Raw genomic sequence first — 26042 nt, forward strand, 5'->3', positions numbered from 1 at the left:
GAAACGTCACCCTCCTCCGGGCCGGGCTGCGCCGCGGCTCCTGCGCCCCGCGTCCCTGCGGCCCGGCTCCGAGGCGATGGCGGCCCCCGAGCCCCCGCCGCCGATGCCCAGGGGGTGCCCGAGCTCTCCGTCGCTCTCCGCGCCGCGGGGCGACCGCACCCTCCTAGTGCGGCACCTGCCCGCCGAGCTGACGGCGGAGGAGAAGGAGGACTTGCTCAAGTATTTCGGGGCGCAGTCCGTGCGCGTCCTGTCCGACACGGGGCGCCTGGTAAGGGGCGCCCGTCGCTGCCCACCCTGGAGGAGGCGGGTCGGCGGGGGGGCGCGCCCTCTCCCACCGGGCCCGCGGCGGGCGACCCGGAGGCGGGGGCGGGACGCGGCCTCCGCACGACCCCCGGGACCTCAGCGCTCGGAGGTGGGGGCGCTTCCCCCCGACTCCCCACTCGGACATTTGGGAACAAAGGACTTGAAACGATCTTGGTTCCCTGGCGAGCGAGGGGCAGACAGACAGCGGGGGAGCACGGCCGTCCCTTGGGGCGCGCGGCCTCCGGGCCCCGCTCGTTTGCCCCGCGGCGCGCCGGGCGGGCGGCTCCGCGCTGGGCCGGGGGCGCGCGGCCGCGTTCCCGCGAGACCGGCCGCGGGTGGGGCTCTCCCCGGTGACGGGCGGGCGGCGGGGCTGAGCGCGGCCGCACGGGGACCCGCTCGGGCCGGCGCCGGACGGCTCCGCGCTCCTGGGCAGAATGACGAAGGGGGTGCGGAGGTCGCGGCGGCCTCGCGGGGGCCCGCTGTACCCCGCACTCGCGGGTACTCCGCGGCCCAGCTCCCGCTCCGGCCGTTCCGCGTCAGGCTGGACAGCAGTGCCCGTGCGGAGCTTGCTCAGGCGGCCGCCAGTGCTGTGGGCCACGCTGACCGCTGTCACAGCGTCGTCTTCTGACCGACGTTCCTTCTCTGACGGTTTCAAAAATATTTACAATTTATACTTTTAAAAGAGACTTCTGAAGTTGAACCCTTATTACAAAGATAAAGCCCAGGGGAATTATTTTTGGTTGAACATTTTAAACTCTGCATTTGGCCATATGAAGTTTAAGATCTTTAGACGTGTTATAAAATGGCAGGTATTTTACACTTTAGGATGGTTGAAGGATGGTCCTTTGGGTATTGCAGCCGTTTTTCATTTTATGGTCTGTTAAACTATTTGACAGTGTGTCAGATGTGCTGTGCGCGCGCGTGCATGCGTCTGTGTGCGTGCGTGCATGTGTGCGCTCATGTGTGCATGCGTCTGTGTGCGTGCGCTCATGTGTACATACGTACGAGCGTGCATGCGCTCATGTGTGTGTGCGCGTGCGGGCGCGCGGGCACATAGTTTTTGTCTCCAGTCTGATCCGAAATGACTGGAAACCACCACGATGAAATCAGTAGTAATAAAGTGATCCTAGTGGTCCATCCTTCACCAAGATTTTATCGGTGTATCAAGTCACTATTACGGGTAAAGTACCAGACCGGTCGCCTTGTGAAAAACTGAAATTCGAAATAATTTGTACCTTAATTATTTTTCAGAAACATACAGCTTTTGCTACTTTCCCTAATGAAAAAGCAGCTATAAAGGTACGCCTTTTTTATTTACTATTGAAGTTAACAATTTTCTTTTATCCAATCTTGGTTCAAAGATAACACATAATGTTAAACTATAGTTTTAAAGAGCAGAATGGTTTGTATTTGAAGATTGGTCCCCACAGGCTACATTTGCTTTGTCAGTTGCCAACTCACCAAAGTTTAGGTATTTGGACATAAGAATAGTAGATTAACTGTGTGCCAGATGCTGCTTTAGATCTCCGGGTACCTGAGTGAACAATACAAAGATTTATGCCCTCACTGGGGCTCCAATTCTCTAAAAGGGAGACTGATAGGAAGCAGTCCTTAATAAGTAATAAAAGCTTGGCAGCCAGAGATTAGAAGTGGGTAAGAAACAGCCAAGGAAGTGATAATAGCATTAACAAAGAATGTGTGTAAATGTATATGTTCTCTAACAAGTAATTTTTGGTGCAATTGTCAAATTCTTTACTCTTTTCTTCCAACTGAAGGCATTGACAAGACTGCACCAGCTGAAACTTCTAGGTCATACTTTAGTAGTTGAATTTGCAAAAGATCAAGATCAAGTTCATTCCCCGTGTCCCTCCTTAGGCACTGACAAAAAGAAAAGGTATGTAGATGGTTAGGTCTTCCTAACACTTGACAGTGCTTTTTAATCAGTCGTATTGCTATTGGATTGTTTTGAGACTAGCAGGTAAATAATTTGAAACAGTAAATGATACAGCTCTCTAATTGAATCTAGTGCATTAAAAATGTATTTATTTTTGTTCCTAATTGTGCATTAGGAATTGATTTAATATTAGGAATTTGGGGTTAAAGGCATTCAACTTTATGCTAGCTACCTTCCCTTCACTTAAAGTCTTTGCTGAATTACAGATAGCAGGTGTCATGGATAGGTATGCCTTCCAAATCAAAGACTGGTATATTTGGTTCTTAGCGGTAACTCTTTGTAGTTCTATAACCTTTACAAATTTGCTTTACACCAGTCGTTCTCAAAGCCTAGTCCCTGGACTGGCTGCATCCTCTGGGATCTTGACTGGAATACATATTTTTGGGCCTTAACCCTGTCCTACTGAGTAAGAAATTAGGGAGGAGGGACAATGCACACTGAAGAAATTGGAGCCTCACTATTGTACACCAGAGAGATTTATCCCACCGTCTTCCTAGGGGTGCAGTGAAGAGAAGTGGAAGGTGACATGCCATGTCCGATATCTGGAGATTTTATTTATTGTGGAACTGTTTTCATAAGGCTATGTGTGAAAGGATAGTGTTTTTCCTGTGTGCAGTGCTTCACTCTGTTTCTAAAGATGAGATCAACTTGCTTCTGTGTGTCCTAGGTCTGATGAGCCTGTGGAAGACGAGAGAGAGAAGAAAGAGCTTGGTTGTGTAACTATAGAAAACGGAATTGCACCAAACCATGGGTTAGCGCTGTTTGTATTTTGTTGTTTAGTTTTGTTGCTCTGTGTGTGTGTATTGTAAGTAAGAGCATTTACTTAAAAGGGATTTCTTTCATCTATATTTTTAATCTGTTGATTAAGCATTTTGAGCTGTGGGGGTCTGTCACTGAACTTGGTTCCATTAGAATGTTCAGAGCTATAAGATAAGGTCTGCTAAGGAAAATCTATTTCCCTTTAATGCAGTCAGAAGGCAAGTTCCTTCCTAAATGTACTTAATTTGGATCTATTAGGCACAGAGTAAATCTGGAGTACTGAATTATTGGAACAATTTTGTATGTTATCAGATTTCCTAAAAGTTATTGGTACAAAACTCAGTCAAACATGATAAAGTGTTTTAAATATTTTTTTAGGCTGACATTTCCTCTGAATTCATGCCTCAAGTACATGTACCCCCCGCCGTCGAGCACAATCCTCGCAAACATAGTAAACGCTTTGGCAAGTGTGCCCAAGTTCTACGTCCAGGTGAGTAGAATACTTCCCTGGCCCAAAGAGGGTGAGAGCTCTCAGGTTCCCTTTCATAAGATACACTAATCCATTCATGGGGGCTCTACCATATGACCTAATTACTTCCTAAAGTCTCCTCCCCCCAAACCTACCTCCTAATACCATCACATTGGGGGCAAGGATTCAACATATGAATCATTTCCTTATTTTACTTCTCTGTATTTCCTAATTTCACAATAATCAAGGGAAAAATAACATTTCGAAGATTTTGCATTTTAATAATGAGAATAATTGTAGAGTTCACACACATTTTAGGAAGGCTAGTCTGAGATACTCAGGGCCTTGCATAGCCCTGTCCTGGGGTCATAAAGGTGAGTGATCTTCTGGCCCCTGCACTGCATTCATCAGTACTGTCACCGCAGAGTTTTAAGCACATGAAACATGAGTCGAATCGCTGTTTTACTAAGTGATTCTAAATGCTTTGTCAATTTAAGGTGCTTCATCTTATGAATAAAATGAACTTGCCCACACCTTTTGGACCAGTCACTGCACGGCCTCCCATGGTAAGGAAGCTCTTAGAATTTTCAAGATTCAGAATTTCTCCTCCAGAGGTGGGTTTTACAAATGTTGTGCCAGTGACCTCGAATGTGCACTGACAGTAAGGAGCAAATACAAAGTTAATGTGACAATGGTAACGGTCAGGTGGAGAACTGAAGGTGGGAGAGGACAGAGCCAGACCATGGAGGAGGCCCTCACCTGTGCCGAGTGGTTACTGCTTCCATCCAGAGCAGTGAGCCCTCCTAGGAGCTAGTTACCTGGAGTAAGCTGGATTATCTCAAATACCCCTTTTCTGGTTTTGTGGCATATGGAGCTTCACTTGAGAAAGGTTGCTAATATTCTAATTAGAATTTACTATGCAAATTTATCACTAATTTAGATAATAAGCTTTGTTTGCTCTGGAACAATTCTAGTTGTTATTTTGCCACAGTCCTTTTCTTAGATGACAGCAATGAGATTATTTCCAGTGCTGAAGGTTACATAGAAAATTTACTTTTCTGTTGTGTGTTGTGGATGGGCTGCTTTTCTAGTGTGTATACTCTTAGCTTCATAATTTTCCTCTGCCACCCACCACCTCAGTGCGTAGCACAGTGTAGGGATATTAGTTAAGATTATACCAACTGTAGTTAACCAAAAAAATGCAAGCCTTACTCATTTAGTCACTTCACACAATATAAGCCACTTCTTGCTCAAGCCACGTTCATTCCAAAAACAGGGCAGAGTGATGTTCTGCTCTGAGTCCTTCAGCAGACCTCAGCTTTCTCCACCACTGGCGTCCCCAGGCTGATGCGGGCATTGCCACTCAGCCTGCAGAGCAGGGAGGAAGAGCATTATGTGTGAAAGGTTTTCATGCCAGCACTCCTCTGGCTAGAGCTCAGTTCCATGGTGAAATCTGCTTGCCAGGGACATTTGGAAATTTACACAGCCAGGTGCCCAGGGAGAAGAAACGGAGTTTTGCTCAGCAAGCCGCCTGCACAGCAGGTGCCCCTCGGTGTGGTGTGTGCAGAGCCTGTAAGAATATCCCAAGCTAGAGACAGGAGAGGCGTGCATCGAGCGGAAGTGCTCTTTCTGTCCTGGAAACAGCATGGGCTATTCTGTTGTTTAGTATGAAGACTACATGCCATTACATGCACCTCTGCCCCCCTCATCTCCTCGGCCGCCCGCGGAACCCCCTTTGCCAGAGGACGACGAGGACTTCTCGAGCACAGAGTCAGAATACGAAAGCAGCGACGACGAGGGCAGACAGAGGTCCGTGCCCCAGGTGACACCTGCTGGGATTCCAAGAGATTTCCTCGTTATTATTATAATTTTTTAATCCTCACCCAGGGATATGTCTATTGATTTTTAGAGAGAGGAAGGGGGAGAGAGAAACATCGGTCAGTTGCCTCCTGTTGGCGCCCTGACCAGGGGTGGAGCCGGCAGCCTTCAGGTGTACAGGAATATTTTTTCCTTTCCCCTCCCCCAAGGTAGAATGGCCAAACTAATGGAATTAGCAAATCTTCAGCCCAAAAGACCAAAGGCAACTAAGCAGCGCCATGTGAGGAAAAAGCGGAAAATAAAGGACATGTTGGCCACGCCTGCGTCTGTTTCCCACAGGTAGGTCTGTCCTGGATTGTGAAGTATGGGCTCTGAACTCCCAGTACTTAAAATCAGTAGGGCAGAGATGTCAGTTACCTGCCTGTTTGCCTTGGAGCTCCATGTTTTTTAGTGTCTTAATCAGATAAAATTACTCTTAATTGCAATTTTAATCTAATTGAACTTTTCTACAATGTACATTTCCCTTGAACTTGTAACTTCATAAATTGAGAAAGGGGTTTGTTAAAATTATCTTTTCTCCATTTTTAAAGGGATGAGTCCTTAATCCTTGTATGTTTCCTCCCCATGTATGTCCTGACCCACAGTCCCATGCACTCAATCCCTACAGCAGCTCTGAACAATTAAAAATAATTAATATGAACCACATTATTATCAAAGTATTAAGTGGAAGTTTTGCTTTGTGAAATTTGTATAGTGTCCAGTGCCCTGTCAGTGTTAGCTTTATAGATGAACAGTAAACACAAAGTAGTGTCTTACATGGGATACTGTTTGCAGTTAAAAAGTAACACTGTGATTATTTACAAACAGCAGTTTACACCAGGTGCTGTCACCCTCAGATGTGTTTGATCAACCACTGCCTGTAGGCAATAAAAAAATTGAATTCCATATATCTACTGACATGCCAGCTGCACTTAAGAAAGACTCGGAAAAGGAAGGTTTTGAAGAACAGAATCCTGGTGAGTATGATCTGGCTCTTCAATACTCACGTAAACACTTCTCAGTCAGCGTTTGTGTTAGAATTAAATTCTGTATGTAGTATCTCTTAGTATTTGTGAACTATATTTAAAATATGCAGTTGGGTCTTCCTCAGTATCATGAATCCTCTTCATTACGAAATTCTTTATGTAATTAAAACTGGTGCTTCACGATGAGGATATCACTGGTGCCTTTTGCTGGTAGTGACCCCCAGGGTGAAATTTAGTTGGGTTTGTACTGCTGTTTCCATTGCTTGTTAAATGTGATGTTCAGGGGTTTTGTTAGTATAATCATATTGGTTAGAAAACAGCAATGTAACTATCTTGCGAGATGTAGATTTTATATAAATTTTTTTTAATCTAAAGAACATGGAAGACTGTTTAGCAAGATACTGTTTTAAGTTTAAAGATAATTTATTGAAATTATAGATCTTTCTCTGCTGGTTTTAGGCATTAATTTGATATTATAGTGGCATTCCTTTGTTCTTTAAATCTTTTATTTTAATTTTGGAAGTAATGCAAGCTTACAGGAAGTGTAATCAAAATGGGTATGTAGAATAACATTTTTAAAAGTTGGTGCTTCAAACCCCACTGTCCTCTATTCCACTACTTAATAATTCCACTGTTAATAACTTGGTTCAAAGTGCCGAGAAAAGCACCAGAGGGCTCAGTGCCAAAGTTATATTAAAGATTAAAAGTGGAAAACTAAGACTGTCTTGAAGGGACGGATTCTTAATGGCTGCTGTTGACGTTACCTCTTAGATTTACCTGCCACCGGAGCCGATGCATCCAGCGTAGGGTTTGGAAAAATCTTCCCCAGACCTAACTTGGACATCGCGGAGGAGAGGAAGGAAGACTCTGATGAGATGCCCTCGGAGTGTATTTCTCGGAGGGAGCTGGAAAAGGGCAGGATTTCTAGAGAAGGTAATTCTGTGAAATCACCAGCACTTACTTTGTCTTAAGTCTCTTCAGCCCTTCAAAACTCAACAAGTCTTGTCCTGTTGTTTACCCTGAGAAACAAACTTCAGAACACCCCTCATTAGCGTTCTTCACCTCCAGGGTTGGGGGGTAGTGCACAGACTCCATAGGGAGGAAGGTCCCTCTCAGTGCATTTCCAGTTCCTGTTTGTTTGGAAAAGATTTCGGTTTTCATTCCTAAAACCTTCTGTGACATCACAGACACATTACTGGCCCGTATTCTGGAGACCGTTCCTGCTGATAGACCCAGACGTTGTTTATAAATAATAACCTTTATTTGGTGATTGGAAGTCCGTATTTAAGGATTTTATATCCTTACATGATGGTTTTTGATCTCCAAAGGATTTTTCCTGTTTTTTTGTACATTTTAGGAACATGTTTAGGGGTTTTAGATTGATGTGTAACATCTTATAATTTTTCCCATGATAATGGGAACTAGGCTTCTAACAGGCATCTTTGCAGAGAACATCTGGTTATTGGGGACAGACCATTGACACTATGTAGGAGTAGCAGTGGGGGTTGAGGAGCTGCTGTTTGTCTGAAACACTCGATTATTGTGTGTGAGAACTTTCTTACATTTGCATGTGCTGGTGCCTGGTGGTTTGGGAACTTGACTTGAAGCAAAACAGTTACACCAACATTGATAACATTAATTCAGTTCAGTCTTTCTAGTAAAGTAACTCATCTTAAAGGAGCTATAATAGTAGATATTTTATTGGATAAATTTTAGTTATTTTGGATGCCTAAAAATATTAAACTATTTCATATTTTTAATTCATATTTTTAATGGGTATTTTTATCCCACTAGTAATATTGCTATTAATTTTTATGGTTTTAACATTTTCATAATGCCTTTTTTGTTGATTTAACAGTTATTTTGAATGTTAGTTTTTTTGATAGATTAAAAAAAATCTTAATTTTATCTCCTTGTTTTGTTTTTAAATAAGAAATGGAAACGCTTTCGGTTTTCAGAAGTTATGAACCTGGTGAACCAAACTGTAGAATTTATGTAAAGAATTTAGCTAAACATGTTCAAGAAAAGGTGGGTTGAAATTTATAAATAATTTTTTTAATTATTTATTTATTTATTTTTGCTGACTTCCTTACTTGTTTTTTGTTGTTGAAATTCTAGGACCTTAAGTTTATTTTTGGAAGATATGTTGACTTTTCATCAGACACACAGCGGATAATGTAAGTGGCTGTCACATTCTCGGATTTTTCTTTTAGTCTGTTACAAAGTAACCCTGTTTTTTCCAGCATTTTTCCTTTAGTGGTAAACAGGAATCAGCACATTTCTTTGTAAATGGGCAGGGAGTAAACATTTAATGTTAATTGTATTGCAGGCCACATGGTACCTGTTGCAGCCACTCAGTTCTGTCTGTGTAGTGTGAGAGCAGCATACATAATACATAACTGACTGCTCGCTGCTGGGTTCTAGTAACTGTTTATAGGACAGGCAGGCTCCATCATCAACTCTGGCTTCAAAGGCCAGGTTCTCCAGCGCTAACCTGCATAGGAGTGGCCTGGAGAACTTGGTAAACAGTTTTCTGGGTCCATCCCCCAGAGAGTCTGGTTTTCTAGGTTGAGTAGATAGTATTGAATTGGCTGCATGACATTTTGTAAAAATAGTAATATAAAGTAAAAACTTAAATTTACTTTTATAGTTGCTAGTAATATAATTTTTAAATCACATAAATACATTTAAAGTAGCTAAACAATAGGTATAAGCACATCCCCAAGCTCATAGCACCTACTTACAGGATCAGTTTTAGAACTGAACACAAAATACAGGTTTAGGAAGCCAGAGTAGTTCATGTGCTGATTGTATAGTTGTGTTTACTCTGAATGGCAACACTTTAAGTCGTTTGACACGTCTCTGTTCATTTCATCATCATGGTTTGACATTCTCTGAATCGAAACCACCCCTTTGTGACTTCCAGGTTTGATATCCGCCTGATGAAGGAGGGCCGCATGAAAGGACAGGCCTTTGTCGGACTCCCCAACGAAAAGGCAGCCGCAAAAGCCTTAAAGGAGGCTAATGGATATGTCCTGTTTGGAAAACCCATGGTGGTTGTATCCTTTAAATCAGCCTGTTCCAAAGACTAGTTTTTAGGAGAAGGGTGTAATTGAGACTAATTTTATCTTCCTTTAGAAGACTCGACACCTGGCACTCTACCTTGAGATGCTCAGTTACAGACCCGCCTACCTGAGTCAAGTGAGTGATGTTTAGGTGTCTATTGGAGAATAAAGGAACCTCAGCAGTGTGAGGTTATTAAAATTTAGCCAAGTCTAAATGTTTCACTTGTACAGCTCAAAAGTATGTATGTATTCACTCTAAGCCTAAGACGACAGTATCCGGAAATACATTTGGAGTCATTAAGGAAAGATGGTTCATTTTAGTTTTATTTTATATTTTATCACATTGTAATTTATATTTGTACTTCAGAATTTTACTAACCAAAATATATCGTTGATTAGCCATACTGCTTTTAATGGTTAATGCAGTTTGCAAGCTAGAAACCAGGGGGATGGATGAAGGTCTGGGTGTAAAAGATACTGACTGGAGAGAAAAGTCAATTTTTAATTTCTTCCCAAAATCATGGACAGCAGGTAGACAAAAATAATTCACAAATGTCTTGAGAGTATAAAAATAAATATAAAACATAAGTTCAAAAACTGTATTTCTACCCTAAATTAGAAAGTTCTTGATAATTATTTAGAAAAGATGACTTTCATGTTTGTGAAGGAAACCTTAATTTTTAAATATCAGCAGTTTGCTCGATCTGCTAGACCAAAACAAGATTCTAAAGAAGGAAAGAGGAAGTGATAAAAATTGGTGAAGGTAAGTGTGGGTGTGAATTAATAAAAGAGTTTTTTGAGGTTTTGCCACCTAAGCTCTTATCGAGGAGGTTTCCCCAGCCCCATCTCACCTGTGCACAACTCCAAGGAAAGTCAAGTCAAGTATCTCCTAAGGCTTTTAAAGGACTAGTCAGGTTCATGCATCCATCTGTCCATATCCATCTCTGTCTCTGTCTAACTGCAGTTAATCCCCATTAAACTTCAAAATTACAACTACAGAATAAAGCCTATTTATATGTAAAGGTTACCTTTGGAGAATGAATTTTATAAGGGGAGTGCGTCTGATTACAGGAGTTTCTGATTCAGTAGGTCTGGGGTGGGGACCTCGGGAACCAACCCCCGAGTTTTCCTGTGACAGCGTGTGGGCCAGGCCAGGCCAGATGGCTCAGCTCACCTTGTGGGGCCTGAGAATGTACATTAAATTTCTAATCGTGGAATGTGTTATGTGGAATGAAATATTTTGTCTTTCAAATATGTAACTTTAATGCATACTTAAGTAATTTTATTATTAAAAATGGTAGAATTACATTTCCAACTTGAAGTTGTGTGTGACATTGACTGATTTAAGGAAGATGAATGGAAATATATTTATTTAAAACTTTTCCGCCTTTGTATACTGGAAGAACATGAAGTGAAGGGGTCAGAATTACCGGTTAAGCTGAAAACATATAATTTAGAGAAGATTTTGCTTCATGTTTATCCCTCTTGGGAGATACTGTGAGTATTTGAATTTATCTTAAAGTGTCTGTAATGGTGTAGTCAGAAATCCCGCAGACACCTTAGTGAGACAGTTAAAGAAACAATTTTCAGTGTGCGCTTTAAAACAAATCACTTACTTATAAATTTCATGTGAAATAAGAAGAAGTTGAACGGGTCCTGCTGTTCTTTAGAAGCGTTCCTGCTAAATTCCAGTGTAAACTCATTCAAAGTGTATCCTTTCTTGTATCCTTTTTGGGGCAGTACTTTTGTTTTTTTTGTTTTTCTTAGAAATGGTTTGTCCCTTCCACCCATTGATCCAGATTAAGCAGTAATTTTTTGCAATTTAAAAGAATTACTTCTAAATACCAGTATTGATTGAGCAGATCTTTTATGGGTATTTTACATCTGTTGCCAAGTTTTCTATCCTGTCCTTTTGGTTACATAATTTTTTCAGGGAAAGTTAGTGAATCAGGTCAGTTTATTTACTTGTGGAATGTATGCATTTACTTTAATATGGAATTTGGTCTTGTTCATTTATGTACTTTCTAGACGGAATTCAGTAACATGTATGTTCTGTTTTATGATATACATGGGTTAGTTATTCTGTATAAAGTGCTGTAAGATTTGGTTGGGGAAATAATTTTTTTTTCTTTTAAAAATACAAATATTGAAAAGTAGCATAACTGCATTCCTGTATAAATTCCAAATCAGAGTAGCAGGCCTCCCGTCTGTACCTGCAGTGCTGTCATTGAAATCCCCGAGAGAGAGCAGGCAGAAGTACCTTTCTCCTTTCTTTTTCTAAACCAAACACAAGCCAGAAGAAGAGAGGAGCAGGGGTGGAAGACAGCCTGTCGGCTCAGGGTAACACATTAGGTGGAGAGCAGTCCCGGTGGGTATGTCAGAACAGTGCTTTCCAGCCTGGCCGTGGCCAGAGTCACCCAGAACTGGTTCTCAGTCTTGGCTGCACATCGAAGTAACCTGGGAATCTTTTTAAAATACTGATTAAACAACAAAACACAAAGATACACTAAAAAATACACTGATGTCTGGGTTTCTTCCCCAGAATTTCAATTTATTGATCTGGTGTGTGACAGACACGGGTTTTTCAGACCTCCCAAAGTTTTGACTAATATGGCACCAAGGTTGAGAACCACCCAGGAAGGATTTTTAGACATAAAGATTCCCGAACTGTGTCCTAGAACTAATAAATCGGAATCCCCGGGAATGGCACGAAGAAGCTAATTTGAAAAGGTTCCCTTAGTGCAGTTACAAGAACTGACCAGTTTTTATAAGGACTGACCAGTTTGGATCCTATGTTGTGAGATTAGATGGTTAGGTGCCTGATACCAACCCAGCCACCCAGCCTTTTCTAGGTAGGAAATAAAGGTTGGCTGGTGTCTACATTTCCTCTTGTAAATCCTGCTTTTGTTAGTTCTGTGAAAACAACTCAAAATCTGTTAATAATCACTGTTACCGTAAGAGTACAAAAAATTATAGCTACTGAAATTGCTGTTAGGTTTTTTTTCAATAGAGACAGTTAAATGTTATATATATTTTAATGTTATAAATGTTTCTGTATAAGCTGTTTTTTAGACAAATAAAATTTTGTACTGACATGATTCACTAATTTTCTAAATATAAATATTTTAGCTTTTAGTTATTTTTAAACTAATGAACTGTTTTATACTCATGATTGTTTTTAATGAATTTTTATGGTATTTTAGGTTCCTTTTGAGTTCCATGTCTTTCCTGTGTTTTCCACCATTGAGAAGAAATTGAACACCTGGGCTATGGAAATGCATAACAGCTTTTAGAGTGTATTTAAAAATTAAGTGTGTGTGTATATATATATATATATATATATATATATATATATGCACTTAAATTAGTTTACTGGAGATATGTGTATTTTAATCAGCTTTATATATAATAAATTATTTTTTCCCTAAGAAAATAATATTCTTAATTTTTAATGTGTTTTATACAGCTAGGAAAGTATAATTTCATAATTACATAACTTTTTATTGAGATAATTTTACAATACTAAATTTAATTTTATTTTAACATTACAAATAATGCCCTTTTAAAATTCTTACCTGGATACCAGTGCACTTACTTGCAAAATTTTCTTTAATAGTGATCTTATTTCTTATTCTTTTAGGAGTTTTGTTTGGCTGTGATTTTCATTGTTTTTTGGGTTTTTTTTGGTTTATTTTGTTCTGTGTTTTGTGTGTGTGTGTTTCCCAGTTTAGGGAATTTGTATTCTTGCCCTAATTTAGTCTTTGAGTTTCGTGCCCACAGGCTAACAGGATATCACTCAAAAGGTGCACATGTTCCCCATATAAAATCACTCTGTCCCCTCCGTGAATTAGTTTCAGTGTATGTAAGTAGGAAAACGTTCATAGACAGGCATAGCTCACAGATATTACACTTTGGTTCCAGAACATCACAATAAAGCAAGTCACACAAATTTTTTTGATTTCCCAGTGCATATAAAAGTTATGTTTAAACTATACTGTAGTCTGTTAAGTATGCGATAGCATTATGTCTAAAAAACCATGATGTACATGCCTTAATTTACAAATAGTTTATTGCTAAAAAATGCTAGCACCATCTGAGCTTGCAGTGAGTCATAATCTTTTGCTGGTGTAGGGTGGTGCATGGATGTCAATGGCTGCTGACGGATCAGGGCGGTGGCTGCTGCAGGTTGCTGACAGTTTCTTCAAGAAACAGTGGTGACGTTTGCCGCATCCACTGACTTCCCTACACGATCAGTTTTCTTTGTGGCATGTGATGCCGTCTGATAGCATTTTGACCTACAGTAGAACCTTTTTAAAAACTCAAGTCAGTCCTGTCAAATGCTGACACAGCTTTGTCAACCAAGTTTGTCACATCCTACGCCTCCTGTTGTCTTTTCAAGTCTTCACCGCGAGTAGCTTCCATCTCAAGAAACCACTGTCTTTGCTTATCCGCAAGCAGCAGCTCCTCATCTGTTATAAGTTTTATCATGAAACTATAGTAGTTCGGTCACATCTTCAGGTTCTACTTTAATTCTAGTTCTGCTATTCCCACCACCTCTGCAGTTACTTCCTCCACTAATGTCTTAAACCCGTCAAAGTCCTCAATAGGGGTTGGAATCAACTTCTTTGAAACTCCTGTTAATATCTATCTTTACCTCTTTTCATGAGTTTCTAATGTTCTTAATGGCATCTGGGATGGGGAACGCTTTCCAGGTTTTCAATTTACTTGTCGCAGATCCATCAGAGGAATCACTATCTATGGCAGCTACAGCTTTATGAAAGACAACTTGAAAGTCAAATTACTCCTTGACCCATGGGCTGCAGAATGGATGTTGTGTTAGCAGGAATGAACACAACACTAATCTCATTATTCATCTCCATCAGAGCTCTTGGGTGGCCAGGTGCATTATCAATGAGCAGTAATATTTTGAATGGAATCTTTTATACTGAGCAATAGGTCTCAACAGTGAACTTAAAATATTTAGTAAACCATGTTGTAAACAGGTGGGCTGGTCCATTCATAGAGCATGGGCAGAACAGATGTAGCATAGTCCTTAAATGCCCTAGGATTTTTGGAATAGTAAATGAGCACTGGCTTCAACTTAAAGCCACAGCTACATTAGCCCCTAACAAGAGTCAGCCTGTCCTTTGAAGCTCTGAAGCCAGACATTGACTTCTCTCTAGCTATGAAAGTCCTAGATGGCATCTGTTTTAATAGAAGACTCATCTACATTGATAACCTGTTGTCCAGTGTCACCACCTTCATTAATCATCTTCGCAAGATCTGGATAATGTGCTGCAGCTTCTCCATCAGCACTTGCTGCTTCACCTGCACCGTTGTGTTACAGAGACGGCTTCTTAAATCTCATGACCCAACCTCTGCTGGCTTCAAACCTTTCTTCAGCTTCCTCACTTTTCTCAACCTTCTGGAATTGAAGAGTTGGGACTTTGCTTTGGAGTAGGCTTCGGCTTAATTTGGTTGTGGCTGGTTTGATCTTCTATTTGGACCACTAAAGTTTTCCTATATACCAGCAAGAAGGTGGTTTCACCTTCTTATCATGCGTGTTTGCTAGAGTAGTACTTCTCATTTCCTTCAAGAACTTTTCCTCTGCATTCACAACTTGGCTGTTTGGTGAAGGAGCCCTAGCTTGTCGCCTATCTTGGCTTTTGACATGCCTTCCTCACTAAGCTTAATCATTTCTAGCTTTTGATTTAAAAGTGAGATGGGTGACTTCCTTGCATGTGAGCACTTAGAGACCATTGTAAGGTTATTGATTGGCCTCATTTCCATACTGCTCTGTTTCAGGGAGAGGCGAGAGACAGGGAATGGCTGGTCGGTGGAGCAGTCAGAACAAACACAACACATAATATATAAACTTACTGCCATACGGTTGTTTTCCAGTTAGGCCTTCTACAAGGGCTCGGATGAGTGTGAAGCAGTGAGACACCTTGAGTGGTCACTTAAAGGAGTCTGCCTCTTAGTCACATGAACAGAGTCAGCGTAATCCTGATAATCAGTCACCAGACAAAAGGCACAGCATTCAGGTTGCTGTTTTAGATGAATCAGAAAGTATTTACTGTGCAAATAAGACTCCTTCCAAAGCAATATCAAGAGGTATGAAGGCTTTCAGAGGAGGTCAGGGAAAAGAATACCTAGTATGCACCTGAAATTCAACAGGCACTGAGTGCTTAGATGTAGTAGTCATGTGACATTTACACCCTATGAGAAAATACTTCCTTCTGTGAGTGATGGAGTTTTTAATACCCATATAAGTTAAAAAGACACTTTGTTACATTTAATTTCTGTAACGAACACATAAAACAAAAATAGTGACCTCAGTAGGATCATTCAGTAGAAGTGAGAGCTGGCCAAAGTGTTATAGGCACATAAGAGACAGAACGGATGATTCTTAGGAGGGACACAGTTCCTACCCTAAGAACTTAAGCTCCTGACATTTGCGGAAGCAAGGCGTAGTGCAGGTGTAGCAGTCACATAAAGGGCCGTAGGGAATCTAAAATAAGCAACCAGGAGTCGCTGATACTGAAAAAGTGCCCTTTACCCAACCAACAAGCTGAGCTTTAATACCCCGGGGGGAGTTAGGAGATCAAACAAGACTTCAGAACATCTATGATTAATATGCAAACATTGAAAGGGGGTTACATCTATTAAAAATGTGTACCAATTAGAAGTGAGAAGAAGGGTGTTTGACAACACAAGAAGGGATGTTAATTTTTTTTAATTTTTAAAATTACACCATAGCACCGGTATACCACTTGGGTTTTCAAAGATCTATAGCAGGTATGAAAGTCTAGCTATGAAAGTCCTAGATGGCATCTGTTTCCAAAGGTCCTATACCAGGGTCTTAGAAAATCCAAGAATTGAAGAAGAAAATTTGAGCAACGGATTAATTTATACTTGAAACTTTTCAGAGCTTAGAGGTAGATACAGAAAAGACCCTCCTATGCTATTGTGAAGACATCAGCTGTCTCGCTGTGGAAGAAAAAGATGAAGGGGACTGAGGTTGACGGAGTGGGCAGTGCTGTATGTATTGTATTTTTCTTTAAAAAAGATGTTTGAAGAATAGGCAAAATGTTAACATCTCTTAAATCTGGGTCTTGGGACATGGAGTCTTAATTTACGTTTTTCTGTATGACAAATATGTCACAACTAAAATGAAAATAAAATAGTGGAATAACTCTTAAACCAGTTTCTCAGCTATTCTTTTAATTATTGTCCCTCCCAAAGGTGCACTGTTAGACTTTTCAAGTCAACCTATTCAAAAATTTAAAATCACAATATACTGTCTGTCTATAAACTGTATGTGTATCTGTCCTATGGATAAAAGAATAAGGCTTTTCTTCCTTCCCTAACCCAAGAACTAAACAATGGCGAATTGTTTGGAAGACACATGATTCTGTAAAATTAAACATTAACAGATCATACAAAGCATGTTCTTTGACCTTTCCCAAATTAAACTAGATATCAGTAACAGAAAACTTTCAAATTCCATTTTAAAGTAACATATAGATCAAAACAGGATTCTTAAGGGAAATTGGAAAAAAAATGAGTTTTAATTAAAATGAAAATACAACATAAAAATTTGTGATAAACAGCTAAATGAGTATTTAAAGGGAATTTGCTTACATTAGAAAAGAATAAAAATCACAGATTATTTACCTTCTACCGTAAGGAACTAGAGGAGAGGAGCACATTAAACCCAGAGCAAGCAGAGAAAGGAAATAAGCACAAACCAATCACTTGTAAACAGAAAATATCATTGTAAATAAAACTAGTTCCTAAAGGATCAATAAAATTAAAGTTCTAGCCAGATTGCAAAGAAAAATAAGAGACCTCCAAAATGGTAAGACTATAATGCTAGAATTTGAACAAATTCGTTTTCATGAATTTGACAACTTCGATGACATGGACTAATTTCTTGAAAGTGAAAAGCTACCAAAGCTTACTTGAAAAGTAGGTGACTTGAACAATCCTGTATCTATTTAATTTACTCTGTAATTAAAAATCTTCCTGCAAAGAAAACTATGGGCTAGGCATTTTCACTGGTGAATTCTGCTTAACAGTAAATGAAAAAACCAACTCTTCGATAGAAGAGAACTCTTCCAAATTAATTGTATTATCCTGCATTACCTTGACAATAAAATCAGACAAAGAACAGAAAACTACATATCACTACTTCTCATGAGTATAGATGCCCAAATCCTCAATAAAACATTGGTAAGTTGATCAAGCAATATGTAAAGGATTATACATCATGGTCAAGTGAAGTTTATCCTGGGAAACTCAGACCAGTTCAAGTTCTGAAAATCAAATGTAATCTGTCCCTATTCAGAGATGACATGTTGAAAATCCCAAGGAATTAAAAGGTTCCTACAACTCATGAGTGAGTTAAACAGGCCACAAAATTAAAAGTAAAGGTGCAGAAATCAATCGTACATCCAAATACTATCAATAAGCAACTAGATTTTGGAATTTTTAAAAAAATGCCATTTGCAGTAGTATCACAATGAAATAATTAGGTATAGATCTACCAAAATATGTACTAAATGTGTATGGTGAAAACCCACCAAGTTTTGATAATAAAAGATGAAAACTTAGTCCTGGCCGGGTAGCTCAGGTGGTTAAAGTGTCCAGATTCACCAAGGTTGTGGGTTTGATCCCCAGTGAGGGCACATGCAAGTATCAATGAATAAGTGGAACAATAAACTGATGTTTCTTCTCTCTCCACTTCTATCTCTCAAATCTAAATAAAACTTAAAAAGTGAAAAACAAATGGAGAGAGGTAATGTGTACATGGGTCAAAAGACTCATGATTATTAAAATGTCAACTCTTTCCAAGTTGACTCACTGCTATTCAAAAATTCTATTTTGTTGATACTGCCAAACTGATTCAGATTTATTTGGAAAAGGAAGTGAATCGCACAATTTTGAGAAAAAAACAAAATAACAAAACTGTATGACTTAGGCTACCTAATTCTAAGACTTATTTTAAAGCTCATCAAAATAGTGTGGTTTTGACACAGGAATAGAGAAATAGATTATTGGAACAGAAGACCAGAAAGAAACTCATACATACATGGTAAAAGATGAGATGGCAATTTAGTGGAGTAAGGAGAGTCATTTTAACATATGCAAGAATAATTGGACACCTACATGAAAAAAAGAACCTCAATGCATTTCTTTACACAAAAATGTATTTAAAAATGGATCATAGACCCAAATGTAAAATGGTAAACTTATAAAAACCATAGGGTAAAGTCTGCGTGACCTTAGACAAGAATATACACCAAAAAAAGTGAGAAAGTAATTTAAACATTTCACTGTAGGAAACGAAACATAAGACACTCAGCCAGGAAGTGAGGGACCACAAAGCTGAAGTGCATACAGGAAACACAATGACAGGTAAGTCCCACCTTTTCAGTCACTAGGTGTGAAAGGATTACTCTTCAATCAAAACACGAAGGTTAGGAGAGTGATTAAAACATGATCAAACTGTGTGCTTTCTGCAAGACTAGGATCCAAAGACAGAGGTTTAAAGTGACAGGACGGAAAAACGTCACATGCAAATAGTAGGCAAAAGAGAGCAAGGGGCCTGTACAGACAGAACAGACTTTAAATAAAAAAGGTTGCAAGAGAAGAGAAGGGCATTAAACATTTTTAAAAGTTTCAGTAGAGCAAACAAACGCTCTGGACCTGATGGCTTTCCTATGAAATTCTAGCAACGTTTAAACTTCTTAAACTTTTTCCAAAAATTGAAGAGGAGGGAACACTTCCTGACTCACGCTACGAGACTAACAAAACCCTGATCTCAAAACCAGGCAAACACTACAGGCCAATATTCCTTATGGATATTGATGCAAAAACCCTCATCAAAATACTAGCAAACTGAATTCAGCAGCATATTTTAAAAGGTTTATGCATCATAATCAAGTGGGATCTGTTTCTGGAATGCAAGGATGGTTCAACATATGAAAATGTATCAGTGTAACACACCACGTTGAAAGAATGACGGACGAAACAACAGGATAGTTAGTCCCAGCCAATACAGAAAAAGCATCTGGCAACATTCAATACCCTTTCGTGATGAAAACACTCAGCAAACCAAGAACAGAAGGAAACTACCTCAACGTAAGAAAAGCCGTATATGAAAATCCCACAGTGGATGCCATCGAGTTAATTACCACGCCCATCATCTCATGGATTCAAGTTCTCTTGTAGCAAATTTCAGTTATACAATCAAGTGTGATTAACTAGTCGTCATGTTACCCATCAGATCCTCAGACCTTACTCACTCTATAACTAAAAGTTTGTGCCCTTTTATCAACCTCATATTTCCCCCATCCCTTAGTTCCTGGCAATCACTTTTCTACTATCTGGCTATAGGTTTTGACATTTTTTATTTTTATTGTTTTGGATTCCATATGTAAGTAATACCTGGCAGGATGTGTCTTGTCTGGATAATTTTACGTAGATTAATGGCTTCAATTTCATCCAAGTTGTCACAGGCTATAGGATTTTCTTTTTTTTAAATGCTGAAAATTTCATTTATACATTTTAATTTATATTTTATATATCTTTATTGTATATTTTATATACATTTTATATAAATTACACATGTGTGTATACATGTAAAATATATATGTGTGTGTATTATGTATGTGTGTGTGTGTGTGTGTGTGTGTGTGTGTGTATCTCCACTTCTTATCCATTAATCTTGACAGACATTTAGGATGTTTTCTTACCTCTGGATGTATACCCCAAAGTGAGACTGGTGGACCAGTTCTATTTTGGACTTTTTGAGGAGCCTCTGTATTGTTTTCCACAGTGGCTTTCCCACTTTCCATTCCCACTGCCGGTGTAGGCGGGCTCCCTTTTCTTCACATGGGTGTTTGGGCAGGACCAAATATCAAGGACCATTTGGTACAGATCAAATATGCTCATAGAGGTTTTTAACCAGGCCAGATTTCAAGGACGCACTGGCATGGACCAAATGTCTCTGTGGACATTTCAGACAGGACCAAATGCCCTGTAAAGGGACCTCCACACATCCTCAGTCTCCCGTGATTGTCCACCCAGTTGTGCACCTCCAGGTCCCCCTCCTCCCTGTCTGGGCAACTCCCCTGGATCCTCAGTCCTTACAAGGTACTTTCCACCTACTTCAGATGCACAGGTGGGTAGAAATCTTCTAAACATATTACTATTAGCCAAACAAATTTCCAGATGCCAAAATATCTTTACCTACAATATTTTATTAATTTTTTATAGCGACCCAGTGACAGACAGATAAGACTGGATTAAAAGCTCACTATGCAGACACACTGCTTGGTTCTGATTTTTCAGTCTCAACATTTACTAAAAGTTGACCTTGGACAAATTACACTACTTAATTTCTCAGTGCCTCAGATTCTTCCTCTGAAAACTGGGCACCATCAAAACTCTTTCGTTTACGTATGTGAGAAATCCAGGAGATAATGCATGGAAGTGGCACCCAGTAACACTCGATGCATGTCGTTTTTAGTTATTTTTACCACCCGCTATGACTCCCACTTTCTAAATGAAGATCTACATGTAATCTTTAGACTTAATAGTTTTCTTCCAGACTCACAGAGTGGTTGGCAAAGCTTGGATTCCAAATTAGATTTTTGGTTTAGAGACTTTGTTTACATTCTTGTCACACTTAATGTTATGCAACTAATTTCACACAATTACATTCTAATCTGTCTTTAAGGTGTTTTTTTAGCAAAATTTTTTCCCAATAGATGAATATAAATGGTTCAGAAAAGAAAGAGTTGTTGAGACTGGGAGAGGCTCTTGAGAAAGGGGAAGGGAGGCCGGACGCGAGCGCGCTGGACCTTGTAATTTGAAGAGGGTGCAGGGCTGCTGGCTGGTGGGGTGGCGGCAGCGAGGGGAAGGCCAGGGTTTGCTCAGGAGACAGGACTGACCTGCTGTCATAGTGGAGCTCAGGTTAGACTTTGGACAAATTGCATTTGGAGAAGTCAAACAGGCTCGTCAGACCAACTACTGAAAGGATTGTGGAAAATCTATGAAGTCAAATTCAGCATTTTTTTTTCCTAATTGAAGAGAAAAAGAGAACTTTTTTTTAAAAAAATTATAATTGAAAAAGACAGGTAGGATTTGAGATATTGCTGACTTCAGGAAGCTGATGTGGTAAGTTACTTTAATGGTTTTTTGAGTATTATATAAGCCCTGCCCCCCTTTGTGTCTTGAAATAAGTGGTTTCTGGCCTGTGACTTGATATAGTTCAAAGTTTCAGAGTCTATTTTAGGCTTGTTGACAGCTCCGGTTTCAGTCCCCAGCAACACTAAATGTACTGATTAGGTCTGAAATGTGGCTGAACCTTCCCTCAAGGTGTCCCTCTCATCTCGGAGGGCTGGAGGCAAACTTGACTATCTGCCTGCGTTTCTCTGACCGTCACACGTGACTTACTATCCTGAGCTCAGGTTCATTTTTCTTTCCTTTTTTACTTTTTTTCTGGGGGGTGGGAAGCACGGGGGTCTTATAGGCAACAGGGAAGAAAACTGCACATGAAGTTCAATGTGAAATTCAGAGGGATTAAGACTTTTTCCAGTAAGAGAAACCATTACCTTGACCAAATGCTGTAGTAATATTACTACCTAAAGCACTAGGATATTGAAAATTGGGAAAATAGAAAAAATAAAGTAAAAACACCTGAAATATAAGTAATTAAATAACAGGTGTAGATGTGATGTTGAAGGTATTTCTATTAAAAATTTAAATAATACTCTTATTAAATTACTTGCTATAAAGATAGTTATAAAGCATCTAGAAGAATAGCTACAAATGACAAGAGTAGATAACTGGTCTCTTCTTGGTTGATGTTAATTTATTTACTTGTTAAAAATATACATTTGTGTCTGTCTGAGATGTGAGACTGCTTGGGATATAGGGGTATAGAGAACAAGCGCGTGTGCACACACACACGCGCTCTCTAGCCACTGGGTTAAGCACGTGATTTGACGGAGGCGGCAAAATGGTCTGTTTCCTTAATTCACGGGCACAAATAGTTTCTTAAATCTTCGTGCAGAAACTTAAGCAACTGAAAATTTGGGCTGGGGGTGAAAAAACAGACCTGAACTGGAAATCCTGCTTCTTTCTGAAGTTGAGACATGACGAGTGTTTGCAAATCGACGGCGAAGGCAAAATTTCGACTGAATTTGGCTGGCTCTGCTTGTTATTTCCCTTCTATCATTGAAGGACTTCAGAAGTGAAATCTAATCCTAAGTAAATAATAGATGATTAAGGACTCCTTTTTATGTGTATATAAAATGCCAGATGTTTAAAAGGGCTAATATTCCCTCAATAAGAAAATATTATGTTCTTTTGTAAAAGGTCAGTTAGGTTCTCTTCCTGGAACATTTCATGACTGTTCTGCCTCTCTGGACAGCACTATCGATAATGCTTTTCAGATTACGAATAAATATTTTGTGTTCTGAGTATTTATTCATGTTAACATTTACTTTGTAAAATATGTTTCCCGCAGGAATATAAATAGTCGCTGGAAAGAACACTGACAGCTTCAGAGCAAAATGAAGTTCCTTCTGCTGCTCTCAGCCCTTGGGCTCTGCTGGGCCCAGTGGGACCCCAACACCAGGCCGGGGCGCACGGTCATCGTGCACCTGTTTGAGTGGCGCTGGGCCGACATCGCTCTCGAGTGCGAGCGATACTTGGCTCCCAGAGGATTCGGAGGGGTCCAGGTGGGTGTTGCTCACGCTGTGAGCTTACAGCCGATGCTACAATCCGTGTCCCTGAGGCTGGGAAATGTTCCTTCATAAATAAATACGCTAAGGAAAGGGTTTTGTGAGGAAGATACAACATTTAGTATTGTTGGCCGCTTTATGTTTTGTTTCTGACATAGTCTTTCTTCAGCAGGATATTTCCAATAGACTGTTAAGAATTTCAAGAGGTTATTTAAAAAATGTAGCGGTTTATACAAAGATTGAGAAATAATTTTAGGTCATTGGTTATGTTCCAGAATGTCCAGTGATGTAAAGTAAGCCACCGTTTGACACCTAAGATCGTTTTATTTGTAGATCTCTCCACCCAACGAAAACGTTATAATTAATGACCCTTTAAGACCTTGGTGGGAAAGATACCAACCGATTAGCTACAAGTTATGTACAAGATCAGGAAACGAAGATGAATTCAGAGACATGGTGAAGAGATGCAACGACGTGGGCGTAAGTGGATTCTGTTCTTCAAAACTATTATGTAAAAATGTGATTTCTCTCCTGCCTCTTGCTCCTTTCGAGCAGAACATGTTCCCTCTGCTTTACTTTACTTTATCCACGAGCTGGGACGACAATGTAACTGTTGCTTACTGTTCAGTTTTGTGAATCTTTGTATATGGGTCATGTAGCTAATAAAAATGCAAGTCAAAGTTTACAGTCATCTTGCTTGTAAAGCAAGTATCACCTTCTAACCCGTCCAGCTGTGCAGGCTCCTGGGATTCTTCTAGTCCGAACTGGAAGTTCCGGGCACAGTATCTGCCGTCGCTGCTCTGTGGCTCCTGCCTCTACGCATAACTCCCGAGCCACCTTCTTCCCCACTGGTGCTTTTTAAATTAAATTAAATTTTTTAATCCTCACACGAGGATACTTTTTCCATTGCTTTTCGGAGAGTGGAAGGGAGAGGGAGAAACATCAGCGTGAGAGAGACGCATCGACTGGCTGCCTCCGGCACGCGCCCCACCGGGGCCGGGATCGAGCCTGCAACGGAGGAACGTGCCCTTGGCCCGAATCGCACCCCAGGACCCTTCAGTCGGGGCAGATGCTCTAACCACCAAGCCAAACCGGCCAGGGCTTCCCCATAGGCTTTTTGATGATAGATGGGTATAATCCCGTGGATGGGGAACATAATGAGACAATACCTACCACCCTGTCTTCAGATGCTAAGTAGACAGTAGAGGTTGGCTGCTCTGAGGACCACCCATGGAAATTTCAGAAATCAGTGCTCTCTCCTGTCTCAACTAACATATTCTCCCCTCCCCCAGTAAAGGCCCTTTGCCCCTTCCCAGAGTGACGGTAGTTTCTGGTTCTGTTACTGTACCGTGTAGATGGACATACGTGAACATTTGCCCTCGCGGCCGCGAAGCAGGCAGGTCCTCAGTTCACCTCGATCTCCACTCACACTTTACTGTTGTTCTCCCAGAAGATAAGTTACAAAGTAGCAAAGAAACTGTGCGTGGGGGGGGGTGGTCCTAACACGCTGTAAACGTCCATCAATGATGTTGTAATTTTTGCCTCTCTACAAATCGTGCTGAAATAGAAACGTTGCCTCTCAGGTTCACATCTACGTGGACGCCGTGATCAACCACATGTGTGGGAACGGCGTGAGCGCGGGAACCAGGAGCACCTGCGGGAGCTTCTTCAACCCGGGAGCCAGGGACTTTCCCTCGGTCCCCTACTCCGCCTGGGACTTTAACGACCATAAATGCAGAACTGCCAGTGGCGACATTGAGAACTACAACGACGCTTATCAGGTAACGAATGGGAAGCACCGGGGATCGAGCGGGAGCTCCCTGCGCCTTTATCCCCACAGCCGGCTGCTCCGGTCAAACACGGGCTCGGCTTCCCTAAAACGGGCTCCGCGTCTGCTGCTGGAAAAGAACCTCAAATCAATGTTTAAAAAACACTTTCTCCCAATTAATTATTCCCAATTGAAAAGCTCATCCACTTCACTTCCTACATTCTCCATTTTTATAATAGAAAATATCGCAGAGGTACGTCCGGCCTGGAGCGTCAGTGTCCCCAGTGCCCCACGCGGAGAAGACACTAGAGAAATGCCGATTAACGCGTGAATGACTGGCTAAGCCACGGATTCTCAGGCGACCATGACGTTCTATGTGTCAATCTCAAACTCTCGCCTCGACAGGTCCGAGACTGTCGCCTGGTCGGGCTGCTTGACCTGGCCCTAGAGAAAGACTACGTGCGGTCCACGGTGGCCGAGTACATGAACCGCCTCATCGACATCGGCGTGGCGGGCTTCCGAATCGACGCTGCCAAGCACATGTGGCCCGGAGACATGAAGGCCGTCCTGGATAAGCTGCGCCATCTGAATACAACCTGGTTCCCGGCAGAAACGAAGCCTTTCATTTACCAGGAGGTACGTCGATACGTACACGTGCATATACAATATCGTTTCGTTCATTAGGAAGTGACAGATTTAATTAAAAATATAATCTCTGTGGGTCCGTAGAGGAATCATCTACATAGAACAGGACTCAGTTGTAGAGAACAGCGTTTTGTTGTTTTTGTTTTGGGTTTGGTTTTTTTTTTGAGAGAGAGAAGAAGCGAGAGGGAGAGAGAGAGGAAGGGAGAGGGAGAGAGAGAGAGAGGGAGGGAGAGGGAGAGAGAGAGCAACAGGGATGTGAGACAGAAGCACCGACTGGTTGCCTCGCACCGGGCCCGAGGCCCTCCACCTGGGCGTGCGCCCTGACCGGGGATCAAGCCGGCGCCCTTCGATGGGGGGGACGGTGCTCAGCCGGCTGAGCCACGCTGGCCGCCAGGGCAGGAACAGTGAACAGTGTTCTTCAGCCCCTTTTATTCATAGGCCACTCTTTGTCAAACTCTTGATCTCGAGGGGTTTTAAGG

General features: G+C 40.9%; 2 protein-coding genes across 11 annotated transcripts in view; both read left to right on the forward strand.

Annotated features, from left to right (window-relative positions):
* RNPC3 (RNA binding region (RNP1, RRM) containing 3) lies at positions 1–23020 on the forward strand. 10 transcript variants are annotated; one of them, XR_013997628.1, is made up of 16 exons: positions 1–268; positions 1555–1602; positions 2079–2197; positions 2925–3008; positions 3395–3506; positions 3983–4051; positions 5152–5294; positions 5517–5642; positions 6171–6319; positions 7100–7261; positions 8262–8356; positions 8447–8505; positions 9255–9387; positions 10085–10156; positions 11036–11765; positions 12597–12756. XR_013997628.1 is itself a non-coding variant. In XM_081120228.1 (15 exons), the coding sequence occupies exons 1-14, from the start codon at positions 77–79 to the stop codon at positions 10139–10141; spliced, it is 1548 nt and encodes a 515-aa protein (XP_080976354.1). In that variant the 5' UTR covers positions 1–76; the 3' UTR covers positions 10142–10156; positions 22934–23020. The 10 variants fall into 10 exon arrangements, 6 of the variants coding, with proteins under 6 accessions (XP_080976354.1, XP_080976353.1, XP_080976352.1 ...); XR_013997629.1 differs by having other exon boundaries at positions 11036–11761; XR_013997630.1 differs by lacking the exon at positions 12597–12756 and having other exon boundaries at positions 11036–11115; positions 11687–12527.
* Positions 22980–26042, forward strand: part of LOC308548560 (alpha-amylase 2B-like) — a gene marked incomplete at its 5' end in the record, with an annotated part of 8349 nt that continues 5286 nt past the window's right edge. Inside the window, 4 exons of the mRNA XM_081120223.1 lie at positions 22980–23147; positions 23484–23630; positions 24734–24931; positions 25324–25554. Of these exons, the coding sequence (XP_080976349.1) occupies positions 22980–23147; positions 23484–23630; positions 24734–24931; positions 25324–25554 (744 nt within the window). The remainder of the gene's footprint in view (positions 23148–23483; positions 23631–24733; positions 24932–25323; positions 25555–26042) is intronic.

The sequence above is a fragment of the Miniopterus schreibersii genome (assembly GCF_964146895.1).
Source record: "Miniopterus schreibersii genome assembly, chromosome: 19".
Lineage (NCBI taxonomy): Eukaryota > Metazoa > Chordata > Mammalia > Chiroptera > Miniopteridae > Miniopterus > Miniopterus schreibersii.